This window comes from Hippoglossus stenolepis, chromosome 4, assembly GCF_022539355.2.
Source record: "Hippoglossus stenolepis isolate QCI-W04-F060 chromosome 4, HSTE1.2, whole genome shotgun sequence".
In the NCBI taxonomy this organism is placed as follows: Eukaryota; Metazoa; Chordata; class Actinopteri; order Pleuronectiformes; family Pleuronectidae; genus Hippoglossus; species Hippoglossus stenolepis.
The window spans coordinates 751,178-766,802 of NC_061486.1; the positions used below are offsets into that span (position 1 = coordinate 751,178).

At 45.1% G+C, this 15,625-nt stretch overlaps 3 protein-coding genes across 6 annotated transcripts; 1 reads left to right on the top strand and 2 right to left on the bottom strand.

Annotated features, from left to right (window-relative positions):
* Window positions 1-166: 166 nt before the first annotated feature.
* LOC118106431 (claudin-1) lies at window positions 167-4,277 on the bottom strand. Of its 3 annotated transcripts, none has more exons than XM_035154968.2 (6): window positions 3,052-4,277; window positions 1,906-2,153; window positions 1,576-1,740; window positions 1,177-1,280; window positions 835-948; window positions 167-469 (listed from the first exon to the last, which is right to left on the bottom strand). In XM_035154968.2, exons 2-6 carry the CDS (start codon window positions 2,120-2,122, stop codon window positions 353-355), a joined length of 717 nt encoding a protein of 238 aa, XP_035010859.1. In that variant the 5' UTR covers window positions 2,123-2,153; window positions 3,052-4,277; the 3' UTR covers window positions 167-352. The 3 variants fall into 3 exon arrangements, with proteins under 3 accessions (XP_035010859.1, XP_035010858.1, XP_035010860.1); XM_035154967.2 differs by having other exon boundaries at window positions 1,906-2,185; XM_035154969.2 differs by having other exon boundaries at window positions 1,177-1,258; window positions 1,906-2,185; window positions 3,052-3,215.
* A 151-nt stretch (window positions 4,278-4,428) lies between these two features.
* LOC118106430 (presenilins-associated rhomboid-like protein, mitochondrial) lies at window positions 4,429-8,115 on the bottom strand. Of its 2 annotated transcripts, none has more exons than XM_035154965.2 (10): window positions 7,974-8,115; window positions 6,951-7,167; window positions 6,743-6,883; window positions 6,605-6,653; window positions 6,370-6,465; window positions 6,081-6,230; window positions 5,922-5,992; window positions 5,339-5,440; window positions 5,158-5,255; window positions 4,429-4,977 (listed from the first exon to the last, which is right to left on the bottom strand). In XM_035154965.2, the coding sequence occupies exons 1-10, from the start codon at window positions 8,048-8,050 to the stop codon at window positions 4,833-4,835; spliced, it is 1,146 nt and encodes a 381-aa protein (XP_035010856.2). In that variant the 5' UTR covers window positions 8,051-8,115; the 3' UTR covers window positions 4,429-4,832. The 2 variants fall into 2 exon arrangements, with proteins under 2 accessions (XP_035010856.2, XP_035010855.2); XM_035154964.2 differs by having other exon boundaries at window positions 6,951-7,170; window positions 7,974-8,107.
* Window positions 8,116-8,475: 360 nt separating this feature from the next.
* On the top strand, window positions 8,476-14,918 carry LOC118106465 (nucleotidyltransferase MB21D2). Its single transcript, XM_035155037.2, has 2 exons — window positions 8,476-8,812; window positions 10,164-14,918. The coding sequence occupies exons 1-2, from the start codon at window positions 8,569-8,571 to the stop codon at window positions 11,426-11,428; spliced, it is 1,509 nt and encodes a 502-aa protein (XP_035010928.1). The 5' UTR covers window positions 8,476-8,568; the 3' UTR covers window positions 11,429-14,918.
* The last annotated feature ends 707 nt before the right edge of the window (window positions 14,919-15,625 follow it).

The window sequence follows — 15,625 nt, forward strand, 5'->3', positions numbered from 1 at the left end:
TCCAGCAAACAGTCGGCGCCCTGGAGACAGATTTTCTGTCCAAGAGCCAGTTCTTTAGAAACATGAAGAAGCAGCCCTGGAACTGCCTCAGAGGAACAGGGGTGTTTAAGGGCCCGTCCTCCTCTGGGCCACAGAGACTCTTTGAAATAAAAGTTCTGAAAATGGAAACGGCATCAGGAAACATTTTATTTACAACATTTAACAGATAATCAGCTGCTTCTATGTGTTTTTATGTTGATAAAACTAAAATATCAGAAAGAAGTTGATGGATCCGAGCATTTCACAAGAAAAGAATAAAAGTTGAAGCTTCTGATGCTGTGGTGTTTCCCTGCATCGTCACGGCGACCAGACATCAGACAGGAAGCAGCAGTTTCAGACGTAAGCTTTGGAGCTGCTGGTGTCGGAGGCCGCTGCCGCCCGGTAGATGCTCTGTCCTCGGCTCGTCTTGGAGAAGTTGTATGAAAACTGCCTGCAGGAGAAAACATGGTGTTATTGAACTTCTGTCCTGGAAAAGACGATGTTTAGATAAATGTTAACAGTCGACAGGAGAATCTGCAGCTTCACTGAAACAGAAACAGCAACTCGATGTGTGTTCAACTGTTCCAACACAGAACATTCGAAACATCTGGACACAAACAGAACATGAAGTGATGACCCAGCCAGTGTGACCAGCTCGGACCTGATCACACTGGAGATGTTGAAGTTCTGGTTCAATCACAGTCCACTTTTCTCTGTGGTGTTAAAGAAAACGTCAGAGGACGGTGGTTTGTAGGCTGATGGTGCCCCCGAGTGGACAGAGCCCAGTACAGCGCCTTTGCGGTGCAGTGAATTTACCCTGTGGGGGGTGCAGGCGACGTCCTCCTGCAGGAGCAGCAGAGCAAAGATCCTCCGAGGATGGCGAGAGAGGACGAGGTCCAGCCCAGATACAAACCAGTGCCCAGCTCGAACCTACAGCATCAACATGAGTGGATGACTCTTCATCTTCATCACTACCACCATCATCTTCAATATCAATAATATAGACATTATCATCTTATCATTTAATCTGTAGCTTTGAGGCCAATTTTGGTTCAATACCATCCTTGTCAGGACATTTTGTCTGGTCCTCGTTAATTTGTCTTTTTGAGGGTTGGTTTGAGGTCCTCACAACTACAGAGAGACGTGTGTGTGTCTGACCTGACTCCTCCGTACAGCGGGTCGTAGAAGTCGTGGATGACTCTGGCTGCGTACCACGACACCGCCGTCAGGGTGAAGACACCTGGGAGCAGAGGTCACACTGACTGAAGATGGAAGAGCGAAGGACACAACTGAAGGATTCTGGGAAATGTGACAGTGTAGTTACGACGTCGTCGGTCTTTAAATGGAGGCTGAGAAACAGCTCATGATACACGAGGGTAATTCGTTCGGTTGCAATCTGCAACTTCACCACTAGATGTCACTGAATCTGACCCACTGAACTTTAAAGTGTGTGTGTGTGTGTGTGTGTGTGTGTGTGTGTGTGTGTGTGTGTGTGTGTGTGTGTGTGTGTGTGTGTGTGTGTGTGTGTGTGTGTGTGTGTGTGTGTCCGTCTCATACCAGACAGAATGAACATGACCCCCCCGCTCAGGGCGATCTGGTCTTTGACATGTTCCGACGTGCGGCCGATCTTAGTGCACTTGAGTCCAAGCACAGAGACGATGATGGCGGCGAGACCGACTAGCAAGGACAGGATCATCAGCGCCCTGCAGGTCTGCAGGTGAACTGCAGCAGAGCAGAGAAATATTATTCAAAGGTTAAAGAACATGTTTACGGAGAGACTTCAAATGAAAAGATCATTTTACACATCTGAAGTGGAAACATCAACGTGTGTGTGTGTGTGTGTGTGTGTGTGTGTGTGTGTGTGTGTGTGTGTGTGTGTGTCCTCACCAGGCAGACCCAGCAGCGTCTTGAATCGGTTGCACTGGACCGACCCGAGCGACGTGGCGGCGCAGCTCATCCATAGACCTTCAAACTGCCACTGGTTGCTGCTGAGCGACTCCACCTGACTCCTCACCTTCCACACCTGAGAGGACGTACAGCTGGACTGCAGACACCAGGAGACCACGCCCAGAACCACAGCCACCACCTGCAGACCCACCGCCATGACGCTTCACGTCTCCGCACAGCTGGAACACCTGGAAACACAGTTCGACAGCACCGAGCAGCTCTGAAAAACAAAAAACCTTTCAACTACCAGATGTCTGACATGTGATCTTCCAAAGGAGTTGGAACATGAAAGGAGTTCCTCAGGGTTCTATTCTGGGTCCTGTATTGTTCTACTTGTTAAAATGATGTTTTTTAAATTAATGATTAATCTGTTGATTATTTCCTCAGTTAATTGATGAAATGTTTGGTTTTTAAAATGTAAGCAAAGTTTCAAAAAAACATGTTAATAGAGGTAAAAACTGAACAAAGGAACGAGCAGATTAACACATAAAATAATCTATATTTATATAATAGTGTTTTTTTCTTCAAGCACAGCAACAGAAAACACAGTGTTTCTGTTTTATAGATTTTATTTTTGCTGCTCACAGAAACGGAGGTTGTGGGTTCATGGTCCCTCGTTTGTGTTTGTTAACTGGTTTTAATTCGAGTTACTTTGTTTCTCATGACTTTTTTCTGCGGCTTTCAGCTCCGAGCTCATTGGTTCCTTCTTAAGTTGCAAATATTTCAAACATGTCACAAATATAAAGTTTACTTTGTAAAAAGACTCAATAATTTAAGACAGCAGATCTCTGTGGTTTTGACAAACAGTGCATCGGTCAGGGACTCAATGGAGTCCTGGTCCCAGAGGGTTAACCTACAGAGTTTGAGTTTAATCAGGTTCATTCAATCTTTACTGACCTCCATCACAGACGATCACATTTAAACTACTTCCTGTTTCAGCTCTGCCAGAATCGTTTAAAGTAAAACCTGAAACATTTCATAACTTCTGCATCTCTCAAGGCTGAAGAATGAAAAGTCAAATGTTTGGGAATCAAACGGACTCTGTGGTCGTCTTGTGGAGTTCCGCTCGGACACATCAGGTCTTACCTCAGATCAGGTGTTTCAGGCTCAGGGTTCTCTGCTCGTTCTCCTCGTTGTTCGTCAGTGATGAATCCTCTCAGTGTGAGAACCTCTGCTCCCCTGCGCTCGGCTCGGGGCCGATGAACTCTGGAGAAAGGTCGATCCACCTCTGAACACACATCAGTGTCGACACAGTTTCACTGTTTGTTATGAGCAAGTTTCAGCCTCTAACATTTCTATAAAACAGACTTTTATTCATATGGAGAAAAAAAACATTGCACACGTTAATGTTTGGTGAATTTTTATCCTCGGAACCAAAATCTGACAGTTGCTACATAAGTCAATCAAAATGTTTGAGATGTAAATCATAAACATCGCATCTTGTTGATGTGTCAACATCAGTGATGGATCAGGTCTGTTGGTCAATAACAGTGAACTGCAAAGATATGTTTGTCCACCAGAGGGCACCAACAAAACGATTTTTACACTATAAAATGTCTGGTTCAGCAGTTACTGTACGAGAATAAAGGAAATTTAACCTTATCAAAAGAAGTTGATCAATGACCAAGATTGATTTAATATTTTCTTAAGTTTAAATGTTTCCTTTCAGATTATTTCCAGGTTTGTATGAAGTTACAGATTTACAGTTTGGCCTCAAACTTGAATAATTTATTCAATTTGACATCGTCTAATTGTTTTTTTTCATGAACCTACACCTGTGTTTGTATCAAAGTCAAAATGAAATAGTGTCAGTGTCACCATCTGATGCTTTGGGAGTCACACATCAGTTGTGTGTCAGTTTGTGGACTTTAAACCTCAGTGTTTCTTTGTTTATTAAAGTGACGTCATACTTGTTTGCAAGTCAGAGAAACTTCTGCTGAAAAAGCTTTTTATCACAACTCTGAAAACTTGGTTTTTCACCTTTGTCTGAGCGATGAAACCGACAGCACATTAATCATACCAGGACTTTTTTTTCAAATCTCTATTTTGTGTTTATTTCTTGGAGCTTTTCTCTGGTTTGAAGTAGACAGAGCTCAGGTGAAACTATAATTATTGCACTGTGCTTGTTTGTGAGGCTCAGTTTATTGACTCTTGACACTATGAGGTCACTGTGACCTCTGACCTCTGAAATTTGATCAGTTCATCTTTGACAGTAACTGAACATTTGTACCAAATTTGAAGAAATTCCCTCAAGGTTTTCTTGAGATATCACGTTCACAACAATGAGATGGAAGAATGAACTGACAACTCAAAAACATATTCCTTTCGGCCACTAGGTGTCGCCAGCGCTGAGGCATAGAAATCGGAGGAAATGACTGTTGGAAGAGAAGTGAAGACTTCCTCGGCCACAGATCTGAATCGTCTTTGATGTCGACTTCCTGGACCACAGAACCGGCTCCACTGTGTTATTTAAATTTTATTTGTACATATGTGAACACAAAAGATCGAAACCTGAACTCACCGATTGATCGACAACTTAGAAACATGAAGTGAGTCATCGATTGTTTCCGGTGAGAAGATCAACTGAGATCTACAGACGAGCGGCTGGTGAAACGGGATCTTTCACTTTGATTATTAGTTCATCATCAGTCTGAGCTGTGACTCAATAGTTTGTTTCTCTACGAGAAAACAAAACGACTAACATCTGAATCCATGTTTCATACAAATACGGACACAAGTCGTTATTTAAATCCAGATTTTGTTTGTGTGACATCACCACGAGTCCTGGGAAGCTGGTCGGAGCAGGAAGCAGCTCTTCTTCTGTACATTTTATACAACTTTACATTGATATTTTCCTCCTTGTCGTCTCACACGGAGCCTCCTCCGTCTCCTCCTCTTCCTCCTCCGTCTCCTCCTCTTCCTCCTCCTCCTCCAGTTCTCAGGTCGTGCCAAAGTTTGACAAAAGGTTCCCGATTCTTCCAGATCAATTCATGACCAGACAGGATGTACCAGCTGCACAGGAAGGGAACAGAAAATCAATCAATCAAGGAATTAAACAATAAATACAGATCATCCACGAATCACAGGCTTTAATAATAAAAACATGTGACGAAGAACAACTGAGAAAATGAAGAATGTTTTACACAGATCTGTTTATTTTTGATGAGCATGATGGGAACTGACAGAACTCACATTCCAAATACGGCTCCTCCTAAATGAGCAGCGTGGTCGAAAAACCTCCACCCCAGCACCAGACCCGCCGTATCCATGGCAACGATGGCCTTGAGCGCCTGCAGAGAAAGGGGAGTGGTTAACGGCGAAGAGACGATGAAGAGCAGGCGTCTTTGGGCGAGGCGGGCGAGGCGAGGCTTACGTTGGCGGCTGTGAACGTGAACATGGGGAGGAAGATGATGGCGAGTTTAGCTTCTGGCATTTTGGTGCAAACGGCCGCCAGGACGGTCATGATGGCTCCAGACTGAAAACACACAAACGAGTCACATGACTTGAACCCGAGTTCACCAGATGCCGACTTGTTTCCACGATATCAACGCGTGAAGTTGAGTCTGGTGCCAATTAAACAAACTTTACAACGTGTCACGTAAAACACACCCACGATCCCTCTTAACACAAACACCCCCTGCTGGTGGTTTTCAGGGTCCTGGTTAAATTAATCTAAAAATAAAAACCATAATAGTTGGATGATAAGAAATATTTAGTTTCAATATTTAGAATCTTTAGGATCAATATGTTTTAATCTATGAAAATACATGTCAGTTATTTGTATCTATTTAATTTATAACCGTTTCTGTACTTTTATCATATTATGGTTTATTGACTGATGGCTTTCCATCAAATGACATCACAGGAAGTAAAAATACCAACGTAGATCCTGGAGGAACATTTCTACTGCAGAGTTTTAAGTTATTTCTAATTCCAGTGAAACATTCGCCGCTTACCGCTCCCAGAGACGGGCCGAACCTCCCAGTGACAATCTTACCCGCGTAACTGAAAAACGTAGAAAAAACACCTGCACAAATAGAAAGAGACGTCAGTGCCTGAGCCTTTTCACAGACTTTCACACTCTTGTTATCGTGCTGAGTTGTCAAGAGCAGCACCTGCAGACAGGTAGACCGCGAGGAACTGCTCCCTGCCGAGCATGGAGACGGCACTGGTGGAGAAGCTCCAGAGGACATACATGTTGGCAGCCATGTGGAAGAAAGAGAAGTGACTGAATGTGGAGAGAAGCATCGGAGAGCACAGCGTCTCTGCAGGAGGACGACAAATAACAAATCAGGAACAATCACAGAGTCTCAGCTTCACCCCACCACTCCCACCTCATCTGGTCGGAGTGTGACGGCGTGAACACAGCAGCCTGATGTTTATCATGTGTGAGCAGAGACTCACTGGAGGCCGGGTTGGAGGTGAAGTATTTGATCATGAAGCGCTGCAGGGATGGGACTCTCCAGCAGCAGAACACGATGGCGTTAGCAGCAATGATCCCTGGGAAGAACAACAAACCTGTCATTAACAGTTCAGGTCGATAAAAACGTTTATAAAGTGTGTGTGTGTGTGTGTGTGTGTGTGTGTGTGTGTGTGTGTGTGTGTGTGGTCTGCTGTCAATCCAACACAGTCGTCTCACCTGTGACCGTCCTCTGACCTTCACTCAAGCTGTTCCACCATTGATTGATCTGAAAAAAGAAGAAACATCACAGCCAATCAGGGCTCAGGTAAGAGGTAAGACTGAATCAACGCCATGGACAGAACTCTTCTCTCTCACCTCTTTGCGGACGTCTCCTTTCTTCTGAGGCTTCATCTTCTCCAGCCAATCAGCTCTGATCTCATCGAAGAAGCTCTGGACTCTAAACTTGACGGACTCGTACTGCCAGATCGCCGCCGAGCCGAAAGAGCAGCCTGTAAACTGACATGGCGTTAATACCGGCCCGTGACCTCACCACCTCCAGCACCTCCAGGTGAGCATCACCTACCCCCACGGTGAAGACCAGCGGTTTGATGAGTCGACTGAAGGCACGGGGGGATGTGGGCGGGGCCTGCTGTTCCAAGTGGGGGGTTGGCGTCCGGCGAGGGACCGCAGCCTCAGACGATTCTGTGTGTGGGGGTCCTGGCTCCTCCTCCATCTTCTTGGATTCTGGTTTCCTGCCGGCTTTTCTGAAGCCACATCTCTGCTGGAAGCTGTGTGGCCACCTGCTGGGGGAGAGACATAGGACACCAGAAATAAATATAAATCATGTTGGAACCTTTGGAGGAGACTTTGGGAAATGCTAAGTTTGACCAACGTTGTTTACAATGTGGCCACTTCTGCGTCTTTCTTAATAAAAACATGATCACAAACCGCCATCGTCTCCACGTTAAACATCAGAAACTCTCTGCGCTGCCCTCTAGTGGATATATTGATCAACAACCATGTCAACGTACAGGATGTGTACGAATGTGGGCAACGACAGTTGTGTTGTTTGAAATGAGCTTAAGTTAAAATAAGAGTCTTTAATAAAAGGAGGATGAAGCGACGCTGATCAGTTGGACGAACAACGAATCAACGATTCACAGGTTTAATGAACTGATTTTACTCATGAATAAAGATTGATCAGTTAATCAAGCTGCAGGTTCATGAACTCAATCAGGTGATGCATCAATGTCTCCATCCCAGTCAGAGATGATTACATCTGGAGAAACTGGTTATAAATCAGGTTATAATGTTATTGAATCATTTCCATTAAACTAACACGAACCTCAACAGTAAATATTGATATGATTTGATGAAATAACCTGAATCCATACATTGTTTATTAAGAAACATGGAAATCTCCCACCAAGTTCAAATGAAACCAAACAAACCGCAGTTAGCTGGGTTAGCTGCCCAGCTAACGTTAGCCAGCTAGTTAACCCATAAACAAAGTGACCCTGAAGCTAACGGAGCTAGCTCCGGGCAGCGGGGCTCCGTCTGTCAGTCAGCCGGGACACGCTGCCTCTCCCCCGCGGAGCTCACTGACCTGCCGCCCCTCGTCGGGCTCCGCAGAGCGGCCTCTCCGGTCAGTCTGAGCAGGACGGAGCAGCTCCTCCACGCCATGTTGGAGCCCGGTGACCTCGGGGGATCGTTCACTTCCGGGTCAGCGGCACGGCGCTCCGGGGTCTGGCGACACCTGGAGGTCAGACAGCGACACTGCACAGCTGCAATTACAAAATATAAGATCCATAAAACTCAACAACGTCCGTCCGCGATTTATTAAAAGTAAAATACATCAAACTGCAATATAATATTTAGTTATAATATATAGTTTTATTTAAATATAAATGATAGATGATGAATCAAAAATTGAGTCATATAATTAAAACTATAATTTATATAGAAAATACTGTGTGTCCTCGTCGTTCAGTCTTAAATTAATTGCTTTTCTAAATAGGCCCCACGTGAACAGTTTATTAATATAGTTTAATAATCAGTGTTTTAAGAAGCAGGGGTGGCACTTTATTTTGAAGGCGTTGAGAAGCGGAACTGTTGTTTCCCGTGGCTGTGTTTGGTCTGGCTCGGCTCGGCTCGGCTCCACCAGCAGCATCTGCAGCAGCGAACCTGATCTCGGAGGAAAGATGGCGGCCCCTGCTCTCTCCGCTCGGTCCGGCTCGGCAGGAAGCCTCGGGAACAGCCCCACCGCGGCCGGCGGGAGGCTGCCGCACGGCGGCCTCGGGCCCGAGCTGGACTTCAGGTCCGCGGCTCGGACGGAGGATCTGAACCGGCTCATCCAGGACTTCAGCAAGCACGACCAGCGGGAGTACGACGACCAGAGAGCGCTGGAGATCCACACGGCCAAGGACTTCATCTTCTCCATGCTGGGTCAGTGCACACTGTGCACGCGTATATACACACACTGTACACTGTGCACTGTACATACATATATATATATATATATATATATATATTATACATACATATACACACACACATACATACATATACACACACACACACACACAAACATACATATACACACACACACACACACACACTACATACATATATACACACATACACACACACACATACATACATATATATACACACACACACACACACATACATACATATATACACACACACACACATACATATACACACACACACATACATATATACACACACACACAAACACATACATATCACACACACACATACATATATATACACACACACAAACATACACACACACACATACATATATATACACACACACACATATACACACACACATACACACACACACATACACACACACTCAGACACACTAACCCTCTGCAGGTGGCGTCTCAGTGAAACCCAGTTCTACTGTCATCAGGTCTGTGAAGTTTGTTCTTTAACAGGTGAAGTCTGAACTGCATTTTAATAACGATGATCGTTGTTAAAGTCCGTTCACACTCAAACACCAAGATGAAGAGTGAACACAACTAACAAGGGTGTGTGTGCTCCTCCAGACCAACAAACTGTGTGTGCTCCTCCAGACCAACAAACTGTGTGTGCTCCTCGGAGCCAAGCAGACTCAAGGTTTCAAACTCCATGCTCGTTAATTAATTTCCCAAAACAAGAACGTGAGAACATACGAGTCCCAAGTCGACCGGACCACAATGAGACTGGGTCCAGACGCTTCCCAGCAGGACTCCAGGTTAACGAGCAGCCTCACAGCAGATTACTGTGTCGGACTCACACATTTTGTGTTGCCATGATTAAAGACGGGTTTGGACATTTTTAAATAGTCATCATCTTAATAATTATTTCCCCTTGTTTTTACAGGCACATAGCAGTAGTAAAGAATCGCTACCAACAGATGGTGGCGCTAATGCACCCAAAAGATCAACTACTGTAAAAACAAGAGAATCAAGCAAAGCTAAAGACGACAAAAAGACCTTCCTCTTTGTTCCTGTCGAAGCACTCGAGGGGCTGCTGGACCAATCGTTTTTATTACTGCCCCTGTTGTGTTGTTGTGTTGTTGTGTTGTCACCATCTGCTTGACTGTACAAAGTGTGGTCTGACTGTCCAAAGGCAAAATGGTTGCTCTCATTGGCGGAGAAAAAAAACCTGCCAAAGACGACGTAGAGCTCTGTGGACGACGGAGCATCAAGCCTACGCCCTCATACTCTGTCTGTATTTGTACTTAACACAATTCTTTACCCACCTTTGTCCTCTGTCTCAGGAATGGTCCAGAAGTTGGACCAGAAGCTCCCAGTGGCCAACGAGTACCTCCTCCTGTCGGGAGGCGTTCGGGAGGGTGTGGTGGACATGGACCTGGACGAGCTTAGCGTCTACGCCCGTGGCACAGACTACGATATGGACTTCACTCTGCTGGTCCCTGCGCTCAAACTCCACGACCGCAACCAGCCGGTGACCCTGGACATGAGGCACTCGGCCCTGGGTCACTCCTGGCTCAGCCTCCGCCTCTTCGATGAAGGAACCATTAGCAAGTGGAAGGACTGCTGCACCATCGTCGACCACATCAACGGGACCACCAACTACTTCTTTTCTCCGACTCTGGTCGCAGACTGGTTCTATCAGTCCATCTCCCTGGTGTTGCTGGAGGTGCAGAAGAAGCCGCAGAGAGGGATGCCACGAGTGGAGAAGGTGGAGAGGTACGGCACCATCATCTCCGTCATCCTGGGCGTTGGGAGCAGCCGGATGCTCTATGACATCGTCCCTGTGGTGTCGTTTAAAGGCTGGCCGGCTGTAGCTCAGAGCTGGCTGATGGAGAACCACTTCTGGGATGGGAAGATCACGGAGGAGGAGGTGATCAGTGGCTTCTACCTCGTCCCCGCCTGCTCCTACAAAGGCCGCAAAGAGAACGAGTGGCGCTTGTCGTTCGCCCGCAGCGAGGTGCAGCTGAAGAAGTGCATCTCTCCCAGCCTGATGCAGGCGTACCAGGCCTGTAAAGCCATCATCATCAAGCTGCTGTCTCGCCCCAAAGCCATCAGCCCCTACCACCTCCGCAGCATCATGCTGTGGGCCTGCGACCGCCTTCCCGCCAACTACCTGTCACAGGACGACTTCTCCGCCCACTTCCTGCTCGGCCTGATTGACGACCTGCAGCACTGCCTCGTCAACAAGATGTGTCCCAATTACTTCATCCCTCAGTGCAACATGCTGGAGCATCTGTCGGACGAGACGGCCATGCTGCACGCCCGCAAACTGTCCTCTGTGCGCTCCGACCCGGCCGAGCACCTCCGCACCACCATCGAACACGCCAAGGCCGCCAACAGGTTGACGGTGGAACTGCAGTGGCGCGGCAGTTCCAACAACCTGCCGTCACCGCAGTCTGACGCAGGCGGGGAGAACCAACCCGACGACCGCCTGGCCAAAAAGCTTCAGCAGCTCGTAACAGAGAATCCTGGGAAATCCATCTCAGTCTTCATCAACCCAGATGATGTCACACGGCCGCACTTCCGCATCGACGACAAATTCTTCTGAGACTGAGAAATGTTCTCCCAGGCCTGCTCCTCCTCTTCGTCCTCTCCCTCTTCCTCTTCCACCTCCTCCTCCTCTTTCTCTGCCTTCTCTCTGACCGCCTGGTGCCCCACCTCCTCTGAAACTTAATTTTTTACATTTTTTTATGTTTCTCTGCCACAGAGTGAAGTGAGGTGATCGTCTCGTTGTGTCTGCCACAGTTTTTAACTCTTATTTTTCTATTCCCTCTCCCTGGTCCCTCCTCTTTCACTGTGTGCCCTGTGTTTTCTGAGCCTGCTGAATGCCTTTAAATAGAATAGCAGCAGGTTGTTTTTAAAACTGATGGACGAGGTGAAAATCCACCTCCAGATGGAATTCTTCTTCCTATGTAGTTTAATGTAGTTTAATGTATTTATCAGGGATCCTGAGACGAGACGGAACCACTTCCTACTGAAAAGAGCACAGAAAGTCCGGTTTATTCATCAATAACATGAAACGATGAACGTAACATGAACATCCACCTTAAATATGAAGTAATCACTGACCAGTCATAACCACTGAATTAACTAAATCTCTCTTTACACCTTTATTCTCTAGAGGTTAAACTGATGCAGGACATGCAAAAGATGAATATTTAGATATTTTGTAAAATAGTTTTAATACCAACAATAATATTGATCATTGACTTATTTAATAATTAATACTTAGTATCTCATTCAATTAATGATTTTATTACACGCGTGTGCAAACCATTATTCTCATTTGATCAGTTTCGTATCATTAATGAGTTTTTCAAAATTAAGTTACAGTTAGTTATTGTAAACGTTTCCTCAGAGTAAATGTGAAATTGTCAAATATCAGTTCATAACTGTCCTGCTATTATTATAATTATTGTTAGTATTATCTATGCGAAGGTTTGTCTTTAAATGATAATGTAAGAGTTATTATGAAAGTTTTTAGATATTTCCTAATAGTTGAAGTAAATCATCAAATCTTAAAATCCAATATGATTTTATAACACAAAGGTAAAATATCTGAAGCTCACTTTAGTTTCATGTGGTTTTACACTGAACCTGGAACAAGGCTGTGTGTGAGATGTGTGGGGGGGGGTACCGTCTCAGAATCAGTACTAACGAGGACTTTAGTTTGAAGGTGGATTTTCTTCCTCTGACGAATGTCTTAGTCCCGCTCGGGGTGATGGTACTAACGTCTTAGAAACTCACTGTAAATAGAAGAGAACTGACCGACGTGTCGACAGAAGGTTGAAGATGATGTGTCGACTATTCTTTATTTAACTTTGCACAGAATGTAAAAAAACACTTTTCCTCTCGATGGTGAACGTTATGTTCATCCTGATTCTAGAATGATGTTTCATATCATTAGCAGGTGACACTTAACCGAAGAATCGTCATATTTCAAACGTGTTTATTAACCGGAGGAACAGCAGCGAGTACACAGTGATATTACATTAATACGGCCTGGCTCCAATTCGCAGATTCACCTTGATGGAATTCCTTACAGACATGTTGAGTCATAGAAATGAATCGGTAGAGGACTTGATGATAACGTGATAAAACACAACATGAGCAAATTCAGAAAACATCAGGAATTTGAAAACACGTGCTGCAAACACACAATTCGACAAACAGACTGAAAGCACAACAGTATTTGTGTGTTTTGAAGTTGCTTTCAGCCGTCGAATCAAAGGTTTTACAAACGTGTTAAACATCAGAAAAGAATCAATAATCAATCGTGTGAAGCACCGTATGCTTGGGGGGCGTGGACACCACAGTGTGATTGACAGCTTGTACTGCTCGAGCTGTGTACTTCCTGTTGAACTCTCAGGTTAATCTGCTGCATCGTGACCTTCGTTCGGCGGCGTGTCACAGAATACCTTTGTGAAATCACTGACCTCTTATTCCTCTCACTTTGTTTCCATCAGACGTGATCGCACATTTCAAAATGCTTCACTGTTTCTGTACAACCTGTGATTCCTGCTTCAGCTGCTTTTCATGTGTTGAGGATCCAACTTTATTCAACCAGCTCAGGAGACGACGATTCCATGTTCAAACGTCTGAAAGTTCAGGTTGGGACGTCCCACCATGTTTTTCAAACTGGTGGCAAGTTTCCTGCAGTAGCCCCTCCGACGGTCAGTGACGTCAGCGGTTACAACTTTGGACCCTGTAGCCGGTGTCAGACTTATTTCAGTGAAGATAGAACCAGTTGTGGATTTATCACACTGAAGTGCTCTGAGGCACGTTCGGAGATCTGGCTCCAGAAGCTTTTATGAAGAGTACGAGACTAAATCGTTTACTTTCCACTGCATTTCTACAAAGCTGCAACGTGATACTTGGAAAAAAGACGTATGCTCTCGTGCCCTCGTCTGAGGCGCTCTCCACGTACATTCATTTTAGTTGCCCTTAGCGACAACAGGTTATTTCTGAGAATCGTCTAAGTAAAAATGTATTTAATACAGAAGTAACCTAAGCATCATGGGGGTTGTAGTTCCTGAGCTTGTTGTGTTAAAGATGAGTCCGTCCCAATTTTTGTTGTGTTTTCAAACATTTCCAGAAAAGATGCCAAAAAAACCTGCAGACATCAGACCGGCAATGGGATCTCACCTCCTCATCCTCAAGTGCAATTAGTGAAAATACAAACACAACAAGTACACACACACACACGTAGCAAAAAAAGACACAAAAGAAAGTAATACTGGTTTTAACACTGTAACTAACAGGTCATTGAACCCACCACAGACCGACACACACCATCAAAGTGCCGTGACCTTTGACCTTACTCCGCTCTCTGTTCAGAACCTTTCAACTGTGACTTTTTATTTGTGTCTCGCTGCTCTGCTTTGTTCTGAGGATGGATTTCTTTATGCAACGTTGATGCCCCCGTCTGTGATGGTCCCCTTACGAACAGAAGAATTTCAGACTTCTCAGTGAGCTGCTTAAAATCTTGTCTCCGTATAAACTCTATAAAGTGACAGAAATGTGACGATAATCCCTCATAACATTCTGCAGGATGTTATGTGCAGGGAATACCGACTGAAAAATGGAGGCCCCAGAATCGAACCCTGGGAACTCCGCTCAGATTTACAAATTGTCCCTGAGCACGGCACTAAGTCCCAAAGGGCGAAAATATCGCACTCGGAAATTCCCACTTGTGCTCAATGTACAGATGTTTTTCTGTAAGGACAACAACGTACACGAATCATATTTCGGCAGCTTGTCAGATTAAACGTGAACAGTTAGAGAACGTCCATTTAAACACTCACTGAGGACGAGCTGAAACTTGACATTCCTTTTCAATTAAGTACCTTTCACTGTCACAAGGGGGCACCAGTGAGAAAACACGTGTGTACGATGTAAAGAATGTGATCCGGTTTGTGCAGCGGCTCGTTACTGTGGTTACGACAGCGGGAGCTGCGATCTCAAACCCAGTGATTTTATCTCCTGTATCGTGGAACCACTGTTGTAAATAGCACTTGATAAAATAAGTTTAAACTCCATCGGCCTCTGACTCCAGCTGGTGTGTCTCTCTGGTGACCTGTCATGTGTCCCCTTGTTCTCTCAATGTGTCCTCCCCGTCCCTCCTTGTCAGTGACATCACAGAGACTGACGACCAATGATGGACATCAACACGTTAACGACGGCGACACATGATGCAGTCAGTTGATCAGCTGACTCTGATATTCATCTAACCAAAATAATAGGAACACCTGTGAGCACAAAACAACCTGACGGAGGCTTTGTCACAAACTGCCTGTTTGAGCTGCGTGTTCCTAATAAACTGAGCAAAGGCAGAAACATTAAGAAGAAGAGTAAAGATAAATTATTCTTATTAGAACAAAATCTGACATTTTTTCAAAAAGAAGTTAGAAGTTAGAAGTTAATTAAATGTTCGTCAAAGATGTTTCTGTCATTTCAGGTCGTTCTTATCTCACTGATGTTTGTTCAAGTGATTCTGATCATCTTCATCATCTTCATCATCTTCATCATCATGTAGCCTTAAATACTGTGACGTCACTGTGCTGTCCTGGCTGCATCGACAAGGCACGAGTCGAGAGAGAGAGAGAGAGAGAGAGAGAGAGAGAGAGAGAGAGAGAGAGAGAGAGAGAGAGAGAGAGACAGAGAGAGAGAGACAGAGAGAGAGAGAGACAGAGAGAGAGAGAGAGAGAGAGAGAGAGAGAGAGAGAGAGAGCAGAGAGAGAGAGAG